The sequence below is a fragment of the Meriones unguiculatus genome, chromosome 10 (assembly GCF_030254825.1).
Source record: "Meriones unguiculatus strain TT.TT164.6M chromosome 10, Bangor_MerUng_6.1, whole genome shotgun sequence".
Lineage (NCBI taxonomy): Eukaryota > Metazoa > Chordata > Mammalia > Rodentia > Muridae > Meriones > Meriones unguiculatus.
In genome coordinates, this window is record NC_083358.1 from 13,375,434 (window position 1) to 13,399,097 (window position 23,664).

General features: G+C 44.4%; 1 protein-coding gene across 5 annotated transcripts in view; it reads right to left on the reverse strand.

Moving 5' to 3' along the window:
• Wwox (WW domain containing oxidoreductase) overlaps positions 1–23,664 on the reverse strand; it is a 906,316-nt gene that overhangs the window by 655,052 nt on the left and 227,600 nt on the right. For all 5 annotated transcript variants that reach the window (XM_060391914.1, XM_060391916.1, XM_060391917.1 and 2 more), the window contains exon 6: positions 3,995–4,083. In XM_060391914.1, the coding sequence (XP_060247897.1) occupies positions 3,995–4,083 (89 nt within the window). The remainder of the gene's footprint in view (positions 1–3,994; positions 4,084–23,664) is intronic.

Here is a 23,664-nt window from a genome sequence, read left to right on the forward strand (position 1 = left end):
AAGGCAATTTGTAGAAGAATGAGTTTATTTGGGGATTACAGTTTCTGAAGGTTTGAGTCCATGACCATCATGGTGGGATCATGGCAGAGAAAGGCTTGGCACTGGAGCAAAAGCTGAGAGCTTACATCTTGATCTATAAGCACAAGGCAGAGAAAGCACACTGGGACTGTTTAAATGTTTCAAAATCTCAAAGCCTACCTCTAGCAGCACACCTCCTCCCAGGCCACACCTCCTAATCCTTCCTGAACAGGTCTACCAACTGGGGACCAAGCATTCAAACATAAGCCTATGGGGGTCATTCTCATTCAAACTGCCAAACACATGGCAGGCAGACGAAGGGAGACACACCTATCACCTCAGTATGGGGAGCGACTGAGGAAGATAGACATTGCCAACCTCTGGCCTTCACATGCACACTTGTACAGGAACACTCACGTCCATATGCATACACAAGAGCAGGAAAAGAATTTAGCATATTTGCATGTAGAGCACGAAGGGAAAGGTCTGGTCAGCCCCTACTGCTTCCATAGCTGTCACCAGCCCTGCTTGCTCCACAGCAGTCTTCTCCTCCCGACCCCACACTCCAAAGAGAAGATGTCTACGGAGTCTGATTTCCAGTCTCCCTGAGGCAGGGAGACGCCAGCTCTGCAGCTTCCCCGACAGGCTGCATTTTCCACCAGTGTTTTGCCTTCAGCTTTCATCTTTTTTTTTTTTTTTCATCTCCAAGTGACAAAATAAATGCATTGCCCGTCCCAGGGTGAGAGGTCACACTTGCAACAAAGATTGCACAGAGCCTTGATGCTATTCCAGGGCGCTCATGCGCAGGCTCTGAAAAGATCTATTAAATGGAGCATAATGGAGCGTCCATGTGGAATTTACATTGAAGGGCTTTTCCTCTCTTTGGTCCAGCTTGCACAATATAAAAAAAAAGGGGGGGGGGGGGAGACTGGTTCTGAACCAGCAGGCTTTCTTTCATTTGTCATTATGTTTTACACACAAGGAAATTTTAATGTCTAAAGATGGGAGGCGATGATAAGACTAGAGTTACACGTGTTTTTCTGGCAGCCTGGTCACCAGCACTTAAATTCACTTCTGACAGCTTTCCGAATCCGAAGACCGTTAGCACTGGGCTGTCATTTGCCTTTCCAGAGGAAAACTTCGGTACTGGCAGTATGTCAAAAGGGAAAAATCACTGCCTTTTTTATACATATTTTCAGTACGGCAGTATTTCTCTCCTCTGCATGCAACCCTATACTCTTAAGACACAGAAAGAATAAGGCATGGAGAGGCTCTAAGGGAAACTGCCGTTAGGCCTGAACATACGAGTATTGAAAATCAAAGATTACTGCAAAATGGGAGATCTTTCCACTCCAAGAGTTTGGGTCAGTGATTACAAAAGGCCTTTAAGTGTGATGGTTGCTGAACTACTTACTGAATAAAATCTAATGCCTGTCTTGAGCTATGGAGGATGGGGCTATGGCCTTCTTCAGCCTAGACCCTCATTTCAGTACCTAATCAGAGAGGTGGGAAGGAAGGAACAGTGAACAGAGTGAATGAACAGAGTCCTCTCTCTGCCATCAACGACTGAGGACCCTAAGAAATCCACTAGTTTTCTGAGTACAAGTCTCCATTACCATCGCAATAAAAGACAACATACTAGAGGAGTCAAGAGGGAATCCTGGTGTAAAGGGCCATACAGAGCTGTAGCTCTGCTACTTACCAATTGCTACCTATGCAATTTTTTTTAACTCCATCTTTCTAGCCTTACCCTTCTCATCTATATAATGAATAAAGTTACTCCCACCATGAAAGGGTGCTTTCAGAACTGAACCAGAGGTGCAGGCAAGGCATTCTAAATGTGTGTCCCTCAACTGAACCCCCCTCCTCAAATGAGCTGGTACTAATTCTGCTAGGATTGTTAATAATTTAGTCCTTCCAGGAGCCCTGCAAGGAGGCCAACAAAGCCAAAAATGAAGCTGGGCCCAGGGGAGGCTGCAGAGACTGATGTATTAACCAAAGACCATGTATAGAAAGGACCTAGACCCCTGCTTAGATGTAGCCCATACACAGCTCAGTCTCCATGTGTGTTCTGAGTAAGGGGAGAAGAGACAGTATCCGACATAAACTTGGTTGCCTGCTCCTTGATCACTTCTCCATGGTAGGGCGGCCTAGCCAGTCCACAGAGGAAGAGGATCCAGGCAGTTCTAATGGGACGTGACAGTAAGGCAGGAGGACTCTCCCTTGCAATGGATCAGGGGAGATGGCTAGGGGAGGAAGAGGGAGGGAGGGTAGGACTGGGAGGAGATGACAGAGGGGGCTAAAAACAGGATACAAAGTGAATAAAGTATAATAATAATAATAACAACAACAATAATAAAATATTTTGGTCCCTCAACAACCACAGGCATGTTGGGATGAGGAGGCAGCATCATGGCTTGCCAACAACTTAGGCTGTGGCTTGCCTGAGGTCACTTGGCTCCCAGTGGCCAGCAATGTCCACCTAGAAGAGTGCCCTGAAATTTGGAAGTGCTCAGCAAATGCCTGTTAAGTAAACGATGAAGGATTAGATGAATAGATAAATGAGCAAGCTGGTGCTGCTCCGGGTCTCCAGCCCCATGGATAGTCCTGGCAAGGGCTGCCAGTGAGTAAGGACAGGGCACTGGAAAGAGCCAACGGTGGGGGTCGCATTTCTGATTGGCAGGACCAGAGTGGGTGGTGGATCTAGCTGTGCCTATGAGTCATCGAAGGGGTCTTCACTTGGGAACAATACAAGTCTATGGAACTATGACCAGGACACTCTACTTAAGGAATAGGCCACTTGTTTGCTCAGCAAAGATGAAATACCTGGATGGTCTAGAAGACCTGAGTGGGCTCAGGACTAGAAACCAGGTAACACAGTAGCATTTGAATACCTGGTTGAAGATCCCCTTCCCCCCATACCTCTAATCTGCTCAGGGAACTGTATCATGGCCTAGCCTGAGCCCTACCAGTCCAGGCATGCTGGAATCATTCACACCATTTATCCCCCAACTTGGCACCACCTGGGCTATGGTTAACTTAATCCTCATACTTCAATCACCTCATTGGAAAATAAAATTAAGTGAAGTTATTTATTAATGAAACCGAAGCCACTGTGGTAAATGAGAAACCAGTACTGCCTGCCCTATAGAGGCAACCATAAAAATAAACCTTGGGAACGAAATACTATAATTATAACAGAGCTAGCCATCACTGCTTTCATCGGCATGAAGCCTGCGTCTCGGCTTCGTGCCCTCCCTCCCCCCTCTCTCTTCTTTCTTTCTCTTCTTCATTTCTCTTCTCTTCCTTGTTCCTCTGCAGGGAAGGGGTGGGGGTTGTTAGAGGGTGGTAGTGTATTCAGCCCATCACTTCCCCTGCCACCACCCCTGCAATGAAGGCATTTAGAAGAGCAGATGAAGAATGCTCATTTACTTCCATGTAGTAAATGGAAGAACCAACGAGGTCTTTGAGTACCAGGAGGCCCCAGGGGTTGGGATGTCTTACAACCCGCAGCTGTGTCTGGAGTTATATACACACCCTACGTCCAAGTACCAAAGGCTCGCAGAGCACCAGAAGACAGCACGCTCAGGGGTTCAGCCCCGTTAGTACAGAAAAGGTGAGGTGGCCGGATGCCCTTGAGGTAAGCTTTTCCGAGATTCTGATAGATACACAGCAACATACTTGGAACAGGGAACAAACATACTTGGAACAGTCTTCAAACTGCCCCAGTGTGTATCAGCCCTACGGGTTTTAATAATGTCGTTTCTTTTTCTCTTTTTAGTCTGGGAAGCTGTTATTAGATTGATGACACATCTCATAAGGAGGGTGACTCAGAGTCAGGAAAATACGGTCCACCTTAACAGCGCCAATATAAATGAGCACTGCAGCCTTGTGTCCTCGCGCGATTGCGTTCATCTGATAAAGACATTACAATAGCAAGGAATTGTGATGTATAACCCCGAACTGAAACACTCACACATTCTTGGCCTTGAATGCTTCAGCAAAATGCTGCACGCTACGGAGCACAGCCAGGTCCAGGGTCATTGCTTCCACCTTGGCTTTGTGCTGGAATGAGAGAAAAAAGAAAAAAAAAAAAAAGAAATGATAAATAACAGCAAGTATAGTTCGTGGTATCAAGTTACAGTAAATGCGTTATGGAACATGTCGGAATTCCCCTGTTTAACATTAGACGCCCAGAGAGACTATACATCACCGGAATGAATGGAAGAACACAGCTTTTACTGCCAAGTCCGGGGAGCATGTGAGGGACTCGGCTGGATCTCCAGGCTGGGGGTTGTGCATGGCTTCACTCGGTACACGGAAGAGGCTCCAAGGAGTCTTCTAGTTCATGTTATCATTAAATATGTGCTCCAAAGAGCTGCATTTATTGGGGGGAGGGTCAGGGAGACAACAAGAGCAGGCCTGGCCACAATGGAATAGATAGCACTAACTGGAAAGATTCAACCAAGGTTCAGAAATGTCCTCGCTAAGCCTGCATCACCCTTAAAAAGTATGTAGCCAGGGTTGGTGGCACATACTTGTAATCCTGGCATCCCAGAGGGTCATAAGTTTCAGGTCAGCCAGGGCTACGGGGTGAGTTTAAGGACAAATGAGGTAACGTGGTGAGAAGTGTTTATAACTCTGAATAAATTAAAGGGCAGGGCTGGGGGAGAATCACTTAGGAAATTTCTTGCCAAACAAGCAAGAGGGTGTGAGTTTGATTCCTAGAACTTATGCGTGATCACAAACTGGATGTGACAGAACACGCTCGTAATCCAAGCACTAGAAAGGTGGAGACAGGAGAGACCCTACATTAACAACAACAGCATGGGGCTGGAGAGATGGCTCAGCAGTTAAGAGCACTTGTTGCTCTTCTAGAGGACCAGAATTTGGGTCTCAGCACCCATGTTGGGTAGCTCACAACCATCAGCTCCAGGAGAGAGAAAGCTCATGTTCACTCACACACACACACACACACACGCACACACACACACACACACACGGCTTTGCATGCGCTTGCATACACAAAATAAATCTTTAAAAATACTGAACATACAGAGTTAATAAAATGTAACTAATAATAATAAACGATAATAAAAAAACTTTAAAAAAAAGAAAAAAATTACAAAAGGGACTACTTCATCCTCCTTTGCAGGGTGTCATCTTAAAAGAGACCACAGAGCAAAGAACAAGGAAGAACTGACCCCAAATCAGCCTTTCTAGAGGTGTCAGGATTGGTTATAGTCAAGTTCTAGTGGGCATGGTCTTTGTGGAAGGATTCTGCATGGACAGACCTTGGGGCCATTCTTCCAAGCCTTCGTGTCTATGAGACATTCTAAACGTCTAAGTCTGGGTGAACTGTGGGGAACAGGATTAAACATTACCTCTTTCTGACCTAACTCCTGCGACAATGCCCAGCGCTAAACGGTAAACTTGGGAATTCTAGTCTAGACTGCGATGCCTAAGTCAGACTGAGGAGAATAGCAGGATCTCTCCTATGCTATGGAGCAGATGCAGGAAGGGCTGCTAAGAGCCGCTTCCCTTGCTGTCTTACCCAGGAATGGGTTCGGGCTGTGCTGCCAGATAGCTGGCTTGTCATGGCGGCCTTTAGGCTGGGCGCTCACCCAGCTCATAAGCTTGGAGCAAAGATCACGAGCTAGCGTCCTTGGAAACCATACCGACTTTGGACCACTTAACATTGCTGAGCCTCAGCTCCCTCAGCTGGAAAAGATGACTCAGCTATTCATAAGCCCTAACCAAGCTGTTAGCTGAGTGCCCTAGAAAAACAGAAGATATTTAATAGATTTAACTAGGAGGAGGCATCTCTGTGTCAAGCAAGTCCTTGCTCTAATGCCACGTGGCAAGAAGAGTGGTGGATACATGATGTGAACCACTTCCAAAGGCCCTCTCAGACCAGATCACTGACACTAGATCCTACAATACCCAGATCACGGTTTCTCACGGTGCCCAGGTTTAGAAAAAAAAAAAAGTGGGAAAAAGTGGCTAAATGGTGTTCCAAATACAACAGCGTGCAGTGGCTGTGATAAGACTGGCCCTTAAGTAAGTAGAAAGTCTTGGTTTCGGTGACAATGGTGGATGCTGAAATGTTGCTGACTTGGGACCCAGGAAAGCCAGGGTGCCAGCAGGGCAGAGAGTGCTCGTAGTTTCCCGACATCAGGGAATGGTGCAGCTGGACAGGACACACAAGCTTCAGCTCACTCTATACAGAAAGACCTAGAGGGGCTGGAGCTGGCTCAGCCTACTGCTCTTCCAGAGGACCCGAGTTCAGTTCCCAGCACCCACATCAGGGAGCTCGCAACCACCCGTAACCCAGTCCTGGGAAGCAATGACTCTGACATGAGCATTACCTTGATGCCTACGCATAATTAAACATGAAACAAATCCTTAAAAAAAATGAAGTAGAGCGAGGTATGGTGGCATGGGCTGTAATCCCAACAGTCCATACCCAACAGAATGAAGAGACAATCAGGAATTTGCTGTCAGCCAAGGCTACACAGGGAGAGGAGTGCCACAGAGAGAGACCTGAGCTGCCACCACAGTACTGACGGAAGCCAAATGCAGTCACACCTGGCATTTATCCAATCGGTAAAAAAAAAAAAAAAAAAAAAAAAAGAAAAAGAAAAAAAAATTCTGCTAAGCTTATAAAGTTTGTTGACAGTTGATTCTTGTGCATGAGAAACACTTAAGTGCTTGATCAGACCTTTAGACCAAGCAGATTAGCTGTCATCTCCCCGGCCCCTAATTTCTTGCTTCCCATCTCCCTGTACCCAGGGCAAGACAATCATTTCAATAGACAGAATCCTACAGAAACACAACTGCACACAAGGTAATGTCAGGCATTCGTTAAAGACATCATTCCTTGCTGGAAACCCCAAAGGATATGCATGCTACACATTATGAAAATACATGTACCTATTTCCCCCATAAAACAGGGAGAACAATCCCAGATGGTGACCCCAAAGCAACCCAATGAAAATGATGGTGGAGCCAAGTGACCCACACATTCCTCTCTATGTGTAGGTTAAAATTGGTAGGTTATCTTTTGGACCACCCCCACCACCATTTTTTTTTCCTTCAAAATATAGGATTTAGCTGCCATTGCTAATAAGAACAAAGCCAGGACATATACATCCAGGGGGAGTGAAGGGTCACCAGACTAATCCATGGGCTGTGGGTTACTAGGCTCCTGGGGATAGACCCCAGTCCACACACTATTATTCAGAGTTCTCCTGCCCTGGGTATCACGTTTCCTGCTTCTGAAAAACCATGTGCAACTCCGAGAAGTCCAGGAGGGTGGAGACCATGGCCTTGGGAACTAAGAATAGGGGTGTGTATTACTCCTCTGCTGGGGAGGGACTCCCTCCCCTGATTGCCTAGCAAACTTAGCAGCTTCATCAAAATGCTGGCTGTGGCCTGTGTTCCGACTGGGAATGAATGGTGGAGCGTGGTAGGCAGAGAGCAGACAGAACTCGTTTCTGAAGGGTGGAGTTGTGGATTATCAGGGGAGGGAAAGCAAAAGGCTCACCGGGCCAGGGTGAGATTTCCTGCCTAGATTGGTGGTGACTGTCACTGAATGATCTAGGGCCAGCCACAAATCACTGTGCAGGTGTAGTAAGTGTGCTTTTATGTGGAAGTAGTGACAGGTTCACCGGAGAGGTCAAAACTGATACAGAAAGTCTCACACACCCAACATCCAGCCCCCCACAGTGGTGATGTCTTACCTATGTATCGTATATGACCACAACCTGGAAATCTCAACACTGGCAATACTTCATATTTATTATACTGGAGTTACCATGGTGTTTGTTTGTTTTACCATTTTGGAGGTATATTCTTTTTCTTTCCTCTGCATGGCCTATCTTTGTGCCAGGTTATGTGACATTTCATTATGTGTGTGTTGCTTAGTTTATTTGTTTGTTTGTTTTCTGTCAACTTGAAATAAGCTAGGGTCATCTAGAAAGAGGGAAAGCATTACTGATAAAAATGTCTCCATCAGGCTGGCCTACGGGCAAGCCTTTGGAGCATTTTCTTGATTACTGATTGAGGTGGAAAGGCCCAGCCCACTGTGGGCAGTGCCAACCCCTGGACAGGTAATCCTGACAGCCTAAGAGAACAGGCTGAGCAGGACAGTAAGCAGCACTCCTCCATGGTCTCTGCTTCAGTTCCCAGCTCCAGATTCCTGTCCCTGTTACCATCAAAGACGGACTGAGGTCTGGACACGTAAGTCAAAATAAAATCTCCTTCCCAAGTTGCTTTTGGTCACCATATTTTTACCAGAGCAACAGAAAACAAAAGAGGAGACTGTACCAATTCATATTATCATCACCATATGCAATATTTGGAAATGATCCATAGCCATTAAAAAAAAAGTTATCTTTGTTAACAAGTGACTGAATTAGCATGTGTGATCTAGAACACAGAATGTCTTGTTTGTCCAAAGTCTATTTTCTACTTTGGCCAAAAAAAAAAAAAATTCCTTGCAAGAATTCCTTTTGCAGTTCAGATGGGCCAGCAAACCCTAAGCAAATTCCTAAGCATGTCAGAGACAGTCCCTGTTCCTATTACTATGGAACCCACTTGGATACTGAACTGCCGTGGGCTACATATGTGCAGGGGTCTTAGGTTATCTCCATGCATAGTCCTTGGTTGGAACAGCAGTCTCAGGAAAGACCCCTGTGCTCAGATTTGGTTCTGTTGCTCTCCTTGTGGAGTTCCTGTCCTCTCCAGATCTTAGTGTTTCCCACTTCTTTCATAAGATTGCCTGCACTCCGCCCAAAGGTTGCCTATAAGTCATCTGCATTGATAGTCTGAAGGGCAGAGCCTTTCAGAGGTCATCTGTGTCAGGCTCCTGACTTGTTCCCTCTTTTCTCCTTCTTCTGATGTCCATCCTCTTTGCCTTTCTAGATAGGGATTGAACATTTTAGCAAGAGTCCTCCCTCTTGATTAGTTTCTTTAGGTATACAGCTTTTAGTAGGTTTATCCTATATTATATGTCTCTGACATGAACTGATTGGTCTGCTCTTTAATTACCTCCCCCTGAGGGGGGAGCAGCATTACCAGGCAACAGAAGAAGACAGTGCAACCACCCCTGATGAGACCTAATTGACTAGGATCAGAAGGAAGGAAAAGAAGACTTCCCCTATCAGTGGACTTGGGGAGAGGCATGCATGCAGAGGGTGGAGGAAGGGAGGGATTGGGATGGGAGGAGGGAGAGAACCAAAAGGGGGGATATAAAGTGAATAAAGTGTGATTAATAAAGTATTAAAAAAACAAATAAATATTTTAAAAAATTCCCTATCATATCCTGCAAGGTCTTTGTATCAGCCATAAGTGCTATAGGAAAAGGCCCTGAATCAATACACTGTAACACAGCAAAGAAACTCGGCTGCTCTCCTTTAACCAACCCAGGTGGGTGGACCCAGGTTTGTCTTCATCAATGAGCCTCCACCTTCTGTAATGCTGCCTCCAGAGGAGGCAGTGAAGTAAGTTGTACACAGCATCTCAAGAGGGTTCAGTGGGGCAGTGGAGGATGTGGCTCATAATCATGTCTCATTGGCAGCGTAGCTGTGGCTGGATGTAATGCAGTGTAAACCTCGTGTGCCCAGGATGAGAATACATATTCAAGACAAGGACAGTGACACAAAAGCCATGTCTAGCTACCCAACCTTGCTTCAGGTAATGTCTTGATCCAAACTCATATCAATTCCAGAAAAAAGTTTGAAAGTTTAAAAGTGAAATGAACATAAACATATAGGATCAGAATCGGAAGCCAAATGTGGTATTGTGTGCTGTGTTCCCAGCACTCAGAGGAGGTTGAGGCTGAAGGAGGAGGATTGTGAGCAAAAGGGTCAGCCCTGACAACAAAGAAATAGCATGTAAGCTGGAAGGGAGGAAGGGAGCTAATCTTAACTACTGTGCTCACTTGAATAGGAATGGCCCCATAGAGTCAAATGTTTGAGTGCTTGGCCATAGGATGTGGCACCATTAGGAGGTGTGGCCTTACTGAAGGAGGTATGGCCTTGTTAGAGGAAGGGAAGGAAAGAAGAAGGAAAGAATAGTGAAGAAGGAAGAGAAAGAAGGGAGAAGAAAAGGAAGGGGGAGAAAGAGAAATGAGAGAAGAGGAGAAGAGAGGGGAGAGAAAAGAAGAGAAAGAAAAAGAAAAGGGAAGGGAAGCTGAGGAGAGGGAATGGGAGGGGAGGGAAAAGAAGGGAAGGGAGGGGAAAGAAGGGAAGGGAGGGCAAAAGTCTTCTATAAGTTCTCTATTTATGTATATTCTGATCATTCTACCTAAAAAACTCCATGCCGAGAATATTCAGTCTTGAAATGCTATAAAATGACTTGCTTCCCCAAATCTTCACTATTTCCTGTAACCAGACCACCATGCAAGTGTACTATCTGAGGCAAAAAAGAGAGAGTAATTTATTAGAAATTATGCATACAGGTGTTCCTACCCGACATGTTAACCTGAACCACCCAGGTGGCATCCCATACACGAAGGAAACTTCTAGGGAGCAAGAAGCCCACCTGCCCCCAATATTTGAGGCTCAACCAGGGAGATCTCTAGGGAGCCCACGTTGTGCTCTCCTGTTTTGTTATACCCAGTTCGCGAGCCCCCAAAAGATCTCCAGGAGTCGACTCCGTTGCAAAACACATGAGGGTCTTTTTATTGTAAATTACAAGCTGCAGCTTGGGCCTACACAGCCCCACCGCCAAAGTGGTGGGAGCTGAGTGTGCCGCCCCTAGGTTAGTTGGGTGATATATAGATTCTGGCCTATCCCAGCATGCCCAAGGCAGGGGCGATTCCTGCCTGGCAGGCATCTATTGGTCACGATGCTACATTTTGAATCGATTGGCTTTAGGAAGGTTCCCAGACCATTAATGACCAGGTGTCCCTCCCTAGGGGGAGGGTCCAGTTTCCTAGCAACTGTATCTCTAGTGGGTGGGGAAAGAACGCAGCGAGGTAGCTCTCCCTCTCAGGGCATTTACTAACTACTTTACCGCACCTACTCTACCGTCTTAACGATCGCTGCTACTCGCTGCTACTTTATCCTTTGGTCTCTCAGTTTCTCTGGGAAAAAGGCACACTAGCTGGTGTTGAAATGGACAGACACACCTTCAGGATACAAGCCTTCTTGTCTGCTCACTATGAAGTTTTAAAACTGTTGTCCTTGATTCATGAGTCTACCCGTGTAGACGCAAATGTGTTGCTGGTGGCTGTTACGCCACAGTGATGTCTGGTATTTCATGAGTATAAGCCAGCCAAGTGTGACTCAGATTTGATACGGCCTAAAACCAGAGGGACCAGATGGGGAACAGCATGAGGTATTTAGGGAGTAAAGTGGAGAGATGATATCACTTTCAACAGAGAAGCCACAGCTAGGCTGACCTGGATTCACGGCTCAGTGGGACCATAGCACTGACAACTTGCCTCAGGAGAGCACCAGGCCTCAGCTGCCCTTACTTGAGAATGATAAGTGTAAACAGTACTTGCCTTTTGAGGCTAGAAACAAGCCTATTACATATATAACCCTCGAGGATAATAGAAAATGCTGCCATCATTGAGCATTTGAAAGCAGCTGCTCAAACTCAATGCCCACTGTTTTTCAATAATAATTGCAGCATTATGGCTATTGTGGATCCCTCTTGCTAATCTTAACTATTGTTGTGGTTTGAATAGGAATGGGCCCCACTGATTCATGTTTGAATGACTGGCCATAGGGAGTGGCACTAGTAAGAGGTGTGGCCTTATTGGAGGAGGTGTGGCCTTATTAGAGGAAATGTGTCACTGCAGAGGCGGAGCTTTAAATGCTCAAGTTATGCCCAGTGTGAAACACATCCAGTCTCCTCCTTGCTTCCTATGGATGAAGATAGAGAACTTTCGGTTGCTCCAGCACCAAGTCCGCCTCTATGCCGCCATGTTTCCCACCACGATCATAATGGATTAAACCTCTGAAACTCTAAGCCAGCACCAATTAAATGTGCTTTAGAAGAGGTGCCTTGGTTGCAGTGTCTCTTCATAGCATTGAAACCCTAAGACAACTGTCTTGGGGAAGGACTCAGTTGTACCTCTGTGAAGGGTGATACATGCTCTCAGGACCATGGGGAAGGCCCACAGAACCCTCCTGAGCCACAGCATCATGCCTTTCCAAGCTAGTGTATGTTCTTAACAGTAAAAGTTTTGATTATATCATGTATCAAGCCAGAAGAGTGCTGGAAAAAATTAATTCTCCAGAGGCATTCAGTTCTCTCTTCAGTGATATGGGAATAGTGGCTGTTTATTGGGGACTGAGATTGCAGGATCTAACGCTGAGAAACTGCCTACTGATGCGGATCACCACTGTGGCTGTGCACTGCTCTCCCATCCCAAACAAAAACAAACAAACAAAAAAAAACCAAAAAGAGAGCACTCGTTAAATGAGTATCAGCTGTCAATTGCCTATAAAATACTTGGAAGTATATAAGTGAGGTTTTGGATCTTTGTTTGGTTTTGGCTGTTTTTTTGTTATTGTTCCCTCTATCCCATTACTCTAAGAGTGAGAGCAAAAATATTTGGTGTGCTAGCCTGGGGTGGGGAGAGCATGTCACACCTTATTCCTATATTCCATGGGCCCTGAATTCTCCAATGAGCTGGACCAAAGCAGTCTGCAGCTCACACTCTGGCCCACACATTCAACATATCAAATGATGCAGGAGACAGCAGCCCTTCATTGTTATGATTTGTTAAAACCATCATCATGATAAGAGTGAAAATGGGGAGTACGGTGGGATGATGCCTGATGTCAAACATGATGACCTGAGTTTTATCCCCAGAACCCACAGTGGAAGGAGAGAACCGAATCCAATCATCCTCTGACCTCAACGTCTATACTATAATAACCCTGAACAAACTCACAAACACAAAAACATGTATTTAAAAAAAAAAAAACCATAAAAAAGGAGTACATCTGACAATGGAAGCCAGTGGACGGAGAAACCCAGAGACCTCAGGTGGCCTCCTGGAGCTTGGCCTCTGATATTCCCAGAAAATTCTGCCTTTTGTGGGTAACGCATAGTGTTTAGTAAAGTGATGGTTTGAGTGAAAATGGACGCCATAGTCTCGTAGGGCTATCTGAAAGGAGTAGAAGGCATGGCCTTGTTGGAGTAAATGTGGCCTTGTTGGAGAAAGTGTGCCACTGGGGGTAGATTTTGAGATTTCAAAAGCGCAAGCCAGGCCTAGTGGTTTTTTTCCTTCCTGCTGCCTTTGGCTCCAAATGAAGACCTTTACCACAAAGCCTGCCTCCATGCCACCATTCTCCCCCATGATAAAAATGGAACAAACCTCTGAAACTGTAAGCCAGCCCCAATGAAATGCTGCTCTTTTGTTTTTTTTTTTCTTTTTAGTAAAAATTGCTGTGGTCATGGTGAGTCTTCACTGCAATAGGACACTGATCAAGACAAGTAATTATTAGCAAATTTGTAGTCTTGCTTCAAGGTGGTAGCAGAGTTGGTGGTCCTACTTACTCTTCTCCTGGGGGACAAGAAGAGTTTGTTTCTGGATCCTTGTAGAAGAAACACTTGTGTAAGGAAACAGTCATGTAAAGAGGCATTCGTGTAAAGAAACACTCGTGTAAGGAAGCACTCATGTAAAGAAAGACGTGTAAAGATAATCAACTCGACAATCAAAGCAGCAAAAGTAACAAGCAGCTCAGACACATTCAGTGTTGTTTTTACATTTAACAGTGTCATGAAAATCCCTATCAAGTATGTATTAATTTGCACCGTTTACACAGATGAGAAAACAAAGAAAGGCTGGTAAACGTCAAAGAGGCACAGAGGGAGAGAGCAGGTGACCCCAAAGATAGGGGGACACCACACTGCGATTTGGCCCTGCTTCCTATTCTCTAACACACGGCTCGAAGACGCTACCAAGAAATTAACAGCATCCATATATTCTCATTGGAGTCTACTTTATATCGTATTTATTTTACACACTTAGAATTTACAAGAGAAGCGTTATTGCTGGCAGGGAAAGAAAAAAAAGAAAAAGAAACCCTGTAAGCAAAGCTATAATCTACATTCAGACCTTATTGCTAATGGCATCTTGCAAATTCTAATCCAATGGGCCTTAATTGCATTATGCTGATGGCTCTCGCCCTTCTTTACAGACTCTCAGTCCTGGTTTTATGTTCTGCAGCCTTAAATAGGACTTGTCACATTTACAATAGCAAGGGACACTGGTGCTGAGCATATTATTGACATGACATTATTCACAGAACTACCATAGGCATCTAACCAAACCAGTTTAATAATTCATTGATATCCTACATAGTACTTCGGAACACTAATTTTTCCAGTATCATTTAAGTGACGTTAATGGTGGCGAAGAACGGCAGTCTCTTCGCTGGGAGATGTGTGAGGAAAAGAAGCTAGAATTGATTTGTGATGTTTGAAGCTCTCAGGTGGGGGAGCCCAAGGCAGCATCAGGAGAAGCCTTGGTGGGGAGTCAGTGTGATCTAAGACAGGCTTAGAACTAAAAAACAGTAGACACCAATAAACGGACTCTCTAACAGTCAGGAAAGGAAGCATGTACTATCTCTTTCATGTCCCTGTATATTTTAACTAGTCTGCACACTATGTGACTTCTTGTTTGCCCTGGTTATTTGAGACAGGGTCTTGCTGCATGGCCCATACTTGCCTTAAAAGTATGATCGTCCTAACTCAGCCTCCACAGTTCGGGATTACAGGCAAGCAAGGGCACATCCGCTGTCTATTTTTGCTATCACTAAGAAAATGCTCATAGCGGGGGAAATGCTCTCATGATGAGTGTACGCTTTGAAACTGGGAAGTAAACCAAAATGATCCTTGGCAAAACCCTGGATTTTTCTTAAAACCTTGAAGGGCAGGGGCTGAAATGTGTCATTTCTAACCTTGAACTCAACCATCACAATCACCTCGCACTCCCAGCCTCCCGATAAACACTCACAGATCCCCCTGCCAAAATACGCAAGCATCCTTAATGAGAAAATCATGACAACTCTTTCTTCATTTTGTACAGGCCACGACAGTTCACTCTGTGTTACCGGAATTCAACTTATAAGATAACTGTATTGATACCTATAGGTAATTTTGAGGTCATTGAAGGAGAGAGTATAGTGAGGAGCACTGTATTTAATTTGGTATATGAGTTATATAAAAGCAAAGCTATTAAAATGCTTAGATGGTAATTGGCAACATTTTGCTCTCCGGATTAAAAAAGATGCTTATCTTGCCAGAAACTAACAAGAGGGTGAAAATCTTCCAAAACCTTCCAGTTTCCCCTCTCTGTGATGTATTCAGCTTAGAAAGAGTTTAAGGCAGGGCAGTGAGTGGCTTGGCAGGCAGCATGACGGTGCATTTAAGCTTTGCTATTGAAGAGAGAGCCTTTGCCCCTCCGTCCCCCCCCCACAGTGAATCTTTCATTCTAATGTGAGTGATGATTTACGTTAAGCATAGGTAAAACGTGGCTACATTCCTGAAGGATTGCAGGCAAGTACAGAGGCATACAATAACTTGAAGCATAAAAGCTTCCTCTGTCATAATATTTATTATAATGGCATATAAAATAGCTGAAATAAATAATGGATGGCTGAAGGTAAATTCATATGATAAAGACTCCTTCAGCAGACGCCACTACTTTGGACTGCTCTAGTTTATACACAGTTGAAGAGTCTTAATAAACATGCCCTATATCTTCTGTAAGTGGTGGGAACATCAAAGATTTGCTTAAAAGGCAGCATACTGGACATTTGGCTAATTTACTGTATAATTACTTTCTCAACAGGAATGGTCCATATAGTTTACATACTTAATAGCTGAGTTCTTAATGAAAGTTGTTAAGCATCGGAACCCCCTACCCTGAGCAAACTGATGATAAGAGGGTTAAATATCAGCTACCCCACCCAAGCCTAAATTCAGAAAGAGGTGCACAGCTCCGAATGGAGTTTTAGGGCTCATCCGCTATCCAGTGAGAGGCCATCAGTGAAGAAGTTGAAGGGACGGAAGACAACCAAGACCTGTCTGCTCTGGTTTGGACAAAATCTTGTTTGGTGCCTGAAGAACTTTCACAGTTGAAAGATCCTGAAATGGAGGAACAATCTTCCTTTCAGCCACCGGAATGAAGAGACCCAGATACTGACAGACCAGAGTGATTGTCACCTGCCTGCAGCTCTTTATCAGGGGCCCATCTATGCCCCGCGACCATCCAGCTACGTCCATGGGCATTTTCCGGTTGTCACAACTTCTTAGACTGTTATACTGGTTAGTTATACTGTTAGTCCACACTGGTACCTAGGGATAGAGTCTGCGGTGCTGCAGGCATCCCATAACACACGCACAAGTCAACCTCCCACGGCAAAGAAGTTTCTGGCTCCAAGGGCCGGCAGCACTGAGGTTCAGTGCAGGTTTGGTGAAAAGTCCCTCCATTCACCTCAACAGTCTTCAACTGCTTAAATGTAGCCCTAGTGCTTTACCTGTTCACAAAGTACATGTGATCCCAAAGCGACTGATGAAGAAACTGAAAATGACTCCCGGTCCCACTGCTCCAAGAGCGGCAGCCGCCTGTCTCCAACTCTGCCAGCATACATTTTCTTACAGATCCAAAAGCGTTCTGTGACTTCCCTTACCAACGAAGGGTCATGGCAAGACGCTGTTCACAGCTTTGCTTTTCTCAACACATAACTGAATATGTCCGACCGACTGCAGCTCCACTCTCATGTAAGAATGTTGACTTCAAACTTACTAGCTTAGAAACCTGTATGTGTCTGCTGGTCTGTCTGTATCTCTGCATCTTTGTATCTTTCTCTCCTTGTGTGTGTGTGTGTGCGTGTGTTGTACGTGTGACAGATGTCTATGCCAGGTGTCTTGCAAACTCAGAGACCCACAGGTCTTCAGTCTTGCCCCCTATCTATCTATCTGTCTGTCTGTCTATCTATCTATCTATCTATCCATCCATCCATTTATTTTATGAATGCTAGAGATATGAACTCAGGTCAACTTAGTGACTGGGCAATCTTCTTAGCCCCTGCATTTTCAAATTAAATTCTCCATGCCGTACTTTACTTCTCTGTAAAAATACAAACTTCAGACCTTACTGTGAGGGTTCAGTTGTGTGTGTGGCATGCATGGAACATACCTTGAAAATCACAAGTGTTAAACATATGAAAAGTACCTGGTTATATGTGCTGGCTATTGTATTTGTCAAGAATAATCTGATATTGTTTCTCATTTCTTCCAGTGAAAGCAATGCCAAGATAGACACACTTTGCAATATGTAAGCCCACACTGCCCTGGCAAATGTCTTGAGTAGAAGCAGTAGGTCAAAGGGTAGCCACATTTTCAATTTGGATAGATTTTTGTTGGGTGTCCTCCAAAAAGGTAATAGCAATCACCATCCCCACAAAGAGTGCAGGAGGGGCTCTGAGAGAAACTCGGGCAGCCAACAGCTCGTGCTGACCCTGGGAGTAAATTAAAAGGTGCAGTTATATACACAGAATGCTCGATAAACCATCAGTGGCAGGAGGCATGTTTTCAAAAGAGGCCTTACTTTAGGGAGTGAATGAATGGAGGAATGAATGAATGGACATATAATATGACACCAGGGCTGGGACTTTCAGAGACAGAACTAAGAGAGCAGCTGGTAATACTGGCCATAACTGTGTCCCACATTTCCCACAGCCAGTTGATAATCCAGCCTCTCCTCAGAGTGCTTCAGGCTGGCTGGCACAGTGCCAGCATTTCAGAAGCTGGCCGCCCTTCATGATGATGGATATGAGCTGGACACGTAGAGCATGGCGTAGACACGGGATAGCAACATCACGCTTGAGGAGCAGCCATGACAGTTACTTTTAATTTATGGATAGACCCAAGGAGAGAGATCATGCCAAGTTTCTGCAGAAGCAAGGCAGAGTCTCTAAAGTATAAACTAGTAGAGATTAAAAAATAGGCTTCAGAAAGAAATAAGGTTTCCTGTTTAAAATTGCATCTCCCCAGCAGCCTTGCAATTTGCAAAGGCTCCCACCAAAACACTCCCAAAGACAAGAGAACTCTAGGGCTTAAAACAGCACATGTGTAAAAGGAGAGTTTGTGGTCAAATCATCATCAAGAGTTGTACAGTCTTTTGATCACTGATGAGATCAAAAAAAGTAAACTCAAAAACAAGATGAAGAGATGACTCAGTGGTTAAGAGCACTGTCTGCTCTTTCAGAGGTCCTGAATTCAATTCCCAGCAACCACATGGTGGCTCACAACCATCCACACCCTCTAATACCCCCTTCTGCACGGAGGTGTACATGGAGATGGAGCACTCATACACATAAAAATGAATAAATATAATCTTTAAAGAAACAAGATGGATAAAGAAGAGAAATAACATGAAAAACAGGAATTTGCTTTATGGAGAGGAGAACTTCCACTGAACTGTTAAACCACCAGGAACAGACTTGTTTTGATTAGAATGATGGAGCCATCTAATGACTCTGTATAGTGTAAGAGAAAATTAGATATTTATATTAAAATTCCAAGAGAAACAGAAAGACAGGGAGAGAAAGGAAAGTGCATTTACCTTCTGCGTCACCAGGAGAATACGATGCAGGGAACGCTAGAATATACAGATCAATTACCCCCCAATTTATCCAAGTAAGAATAATAAAGAAAAAAGACCTCATTCATAGAGAAGAAATGCAGAAATAAGGACGAGTATTTCAGGGATCCCAAGAACTGGAGTAGATTTCACACATGAAGCAGCAGAAAACAACAGAATACCACTTTGAAATCAGCTCTATATTTTACTCAAAACATACAGCACATGTAGCGAGGTGCTGGACCTCAGATGGGTCTTCTCCACAGTGAGGGACTAGTGTGAAGAGGGTGGCTGGAAAGGCACCACATGTTTAGGCAGCAGTACAGGGAGGGGAGGCAGTGAGATTTCCACTAAGAGCAGAACACGGCCAGTCCCGCACATGAACCTGGTCCCTCAAATCACCTTTCTCCTACCTTAAAATGAATGTCAAGTGCAGTGAGCTCCTAGGAGACAGCAGAGCCACTAAGAACAGACACTGGACTCACCAATGGACAAAGGCCAACTGTCGGTCAGAGACACGGAGACATGTAAATGGATCTGTGACTTACAGGGGAGGGATGTCTGGACAGGTACTGGCATCCTGTTTTAGTTTGATCAAAGTGCTCCAGACTCTGAGTTCTAGAGAACATCCAGAATGCCACTGTGCATCAGCTGCAGCCTGATGTTGTCAGGAAAGAGATGTGCTGGGAGAGGAGGAGGTAGTGAACTTGCAAGCAGAAATGAAAACCAGGGATTGCAGAGTTGAAAGCCAACAGACTCAGGAGCCAAACAGCACGGAATAAGCCGGGAAAAGTCTTTGAGAGACAGTTGCCCATTATAAGTTTGGAGTTAATCCAAATAATTCATCCCAGTAGCACATATCAAATTAATGATGCAGCTTTTCATATTAAGTCCATTACTCCCGAAAGCCTCATGGTAGCCAGTACTGAGGAGAAAAAGAGGAAGGGGTGGGGGGGGGGGGAGAAAAATAACTGAAGAGCCTTGGAAAGATTTTGCAGTAGTGATGGAAACTACACACAAACTAGCTGAGAACAAACAGATCTGACTCATCTTCACATTAATAAGTTATTGTACTTAGTTTTAAAATATCAGTCCTGCCTTGGGCGTTTATTCCAAGCCCTCAGTCTGAACCAAGTGGCTTTGGTACCTGTCTCGAAGACCTGGTTCTGGTGGGTCCAGAGAGGATGAGATACACGCCACTCGCACCTAGGAAGCAGATGCAAGTTGCTCTTGTGGTGAGGACCGGAAAGCCAAGCGGGATTCTGTCGCAGACTGTCACTGGACAGTGTATCATCTTCTCTTTCCAAAATATGAGCTAGTCCTGCTAACAGTCTGCCTTTACTCCATACTTCTGTGGCTCCAGGTGGTGGTGACGGTGGGCGTATTTTTAATTTCACCGGAGCCATGTGTAAGAATGACGAAGCCCCTGAACTTTCCATAGAATTAAGTCACCTGAATGAGACTTGGAGGCACTCTACCTTTGGAGGAAAGAGGGAGTGTATCTCTTGTGTGGGAGGAAGGAATCGGGGAAGGAATCAGAAAGTCTGTCCCCAGATGTGAAGACTGAAAAAGCGAGTTTTAGCTACCCACTAAATCTTATTTCCAGGGTACTCAGTTACAAACCTCCCAGCCCCCACTAGGCATTAAGGACAGCAACAAACCCAGAGCCAGCAACTGGGCTTTCAGTATGTGGGGTTTGTTCCTTCAAGACTCTCAAAACCTGGGTGCACACATTCCCAGTACTTCTTAGCTGCCTCCAGCCAATGGCAATTCAGCAAATTACATAAGTTACAAAGAGGTTAACACTGTATGGAACTATTAAGACATCAAAAAGCTAGGTGGAAAGATGACTTAGTTGAGAGGGGGCTTGCCTTAAGTATGTGAAGCACTGAGTTCAAACCCCTGTATTGCAAAAAGCAAATACACTGGAAAATATGTCCTGGCAGCTATGATCGCCTAACAAAACTACATAAATAAAACAAACAACAAAGGCTGAGGATAAAGAGGTCAAAGGAAAAATACTAGCAAATTTTTAAAACCAAAATAGCTAATCCAGCAATATTACATAAAAGTAAAAATTTAAGCAAAAACAAAGTTGCTAGAGATGAAAAGTGACAGTCTACAAAGACAGAAACAATTAGGCAAGAAAAATCATGAACTTGCATGTGTCAGGCACATACATAGCCTTAAACCATAGAAGCATTTGACACTCTTTGAAGGCTTTAACGAGTCACATTAGAAATGGAAAGATGGAGTAGATAAAATAGAGCCCTGAGACCAAACAGTTAACAAGCCTGATGCAAAACAGCTATGGAGACTTAAATACACACGCTCTTCAATTCCACAGTATTTCTGAAATTAACCATGAACCAGATCACAAAGGCAATGTCAACACATTCAAATCACCCCTGTTCCACAGGCCACATGTTCTTGCCATGATGTAGAGAGGTTAGAGTGTACAAGATGGAAAGGGACTCCCGTTGACAGGGAGCTTACAGCAAGGAGACAGAAGCAGGAGAAAATCTTTTAGTACAACCGTGTCTCATTCAGTCAAAACGGTAAATAAATGTCGCAGAGTGTTGGGTGCTGGAGAGCTGAGTTCTAAGTGCTGACCTTTTATTCATGATGGAGCATCCAGATATATGAAAGATGAGGTCGCATGCTCTGATGATAACTATGGTAGTGATAATAATAGTTTTTTTAAAAAACAGTGAGAGATGGAGGAAAGAAAAAGTAGAGGCAGGAGATTGAGGAAATGAACAGGCTTCTAAGCACTATCAAACTTGGGAAGCAGACAGCACATTTGGACATGCTGGCCAGCTGGGACTGAGGAAGTAGCTGGAAGAGAAAGTGTTTACCTAGCTTTCCCCAATATCTCCCAATATCAATCCCCAATATCTCAACAAAAAAAAAAAAAAATACTCATCTTAAAAAAAGAAAACCAGAAAAGTCAGGTTTGGTGATGCATATCTGTAACCCCAGCACCCTGGAGGCGGGTGGCAAGAGGATCAGGACAAGGTCACTTTCAGCTACATAACTCAACACAAAGTAAGAATCCCTGGATCTTCAGCAGCCGGTTAGTTTCACAATTAGAAGCATAAAGTAGATGGACAGCAAACTGAAAGAGAGAGGAGGGAGAAAGAGTACACAGAAAAACTATAAAAGGTTTAGTCAAGAAAGTATAACAGTAGCAACACACACAACTCTAAGACCCATGAACTAGTTAAACTCACACTGCAGAAGATACAGAGCAGAATTTAGCCCAGGAAGAACCAAGGCTGGAAACTTGACTCTTCAGCCATTCTCATAGCTTTCATCAGAGCAGCAAAGTGCTCTTAAAGAGGACCTGTGTTTGGTCCCTAGCACCTGCCTGGTGGCTCACAAGCACCTGTAACTCCAAATTCAGGGCATCTGCTGCTTCTGACTCTCTCAGGCACCTGAGTTTATGTACACACACCTTCACACATACATAAATAATCGAAAACAAGATTTTTCTTAATTTCTAAAAGAGAAAGTAATCAGTTATAAAAAGAGAAACCTGTGTTCCACAATACACAGTGAGAAGATAAAAAGTTAAAAAAAAGATGAAAAGATAAAGAATGTCAAGGATACATTCCCATCCTAAGAACTGCACATAATGTTTTGAGATGGAAGCCAGGATTAGAATAAAAACAACAAATATGATATTTAAAAGTTAAAAGTAAATACTGTAGATACAGGTGATCCCCCTCACCACACAGAGTACCACTTCTGCAATTCTTCCCATCTTCTTCCCTGCTACAGTAAGGTACATTTGAACTTGGCGTTCATAATAGTTACTGATGGTACCCAACTGTTACCCACTACCAGTCATGGGCAAGGCTTGGCTCTAAACACAGTTATATACATACAAATTCACAGAAAGCCCTTGAAGATGCAGCAGAGTGACCATGTTATCTTCTGAGTGGACAATGAAGTGAGGTGAATTAATATGAAATAACTCAGTGGAGATTACAAAGATTTCTGTGGCCAACTGTCCAGTACAGAGCTAGCATTCTGAAGTTACAGGCCGTCATTACACAGGTCTGCGTCTGTAAGCAGCATCTCCTTTGCTTTTATGAGTTACATCTAACTAGGTTTCTGATCAGCACTCACTAATCCTCCCTCTGAGTGACCCTTCTAGTAAATGACTCATAATAGGGTAGACAATGCTCACCTCTTTGAGCTTTGTCGAGACGTTAATTCTAAACTGTGTGCCATCATCCAGGTGACAGGTAAGCTGCCCTCTCCTGTGGGCATGTGCCAAATGCACTGCCAAACCCTAGTCCACCACCTGCTTCTCAACGCTTGGTCCTTTAATTCATGGATTCGTCTCATCTCTGTGCCACCTGGAGCAGATCTCCTAGTAGGCTGGCCAAGAGCGCTATTTCCTGCAATCTTTCCCCTCTACCCCTCATCATCTTACATATTCTTTGAATATGCAATTTTGTAGTCTCAAGTTTTTTTCAAGGCAGTATTTTTTTTTTTTTTTACAGTTTTAAGACATACTGACATCATGTAAACCACACAGAATCCTGTGTAGCATAGAGCTCTGAATTAGGCTTAACTGGGGGTATCCAACTCTCCACTCCACATTAATGCTCTCCTACAGCTTGGAGGTGTTAAGTGAGATATTCTTAACAGAAAGATAGGACAGAAAAAGAATGAAAGTAGGGAAGGGTAAGGCTGGGGAGGGGAGGAAGATTGAGAGAGGCTGAGAAATTCTGAGAAAAGGAGGGGAGAGAAGAGGAGGGAATAAAAGGTTAAGTTAGCTTATAGGTTTCTGAGACTTGTCCAACCACCTAGCAAGGGCAGCATTAGGAAACAAAGTCCGCACAGGGGCCAAGAGAAGGCCACCTGGAGTACCAGCAAAGACAGGAGGCCCAGTACAGGAAAGGGATAGACCTTCAGTTCAGCACAGGAAGGAAGCATGCTGGCATGGGCCTGACTTGACACAGGATCTTGTTCATATCTGGCTTATTCAGTAGTCTCCATCTCTTGCAGACAAATGA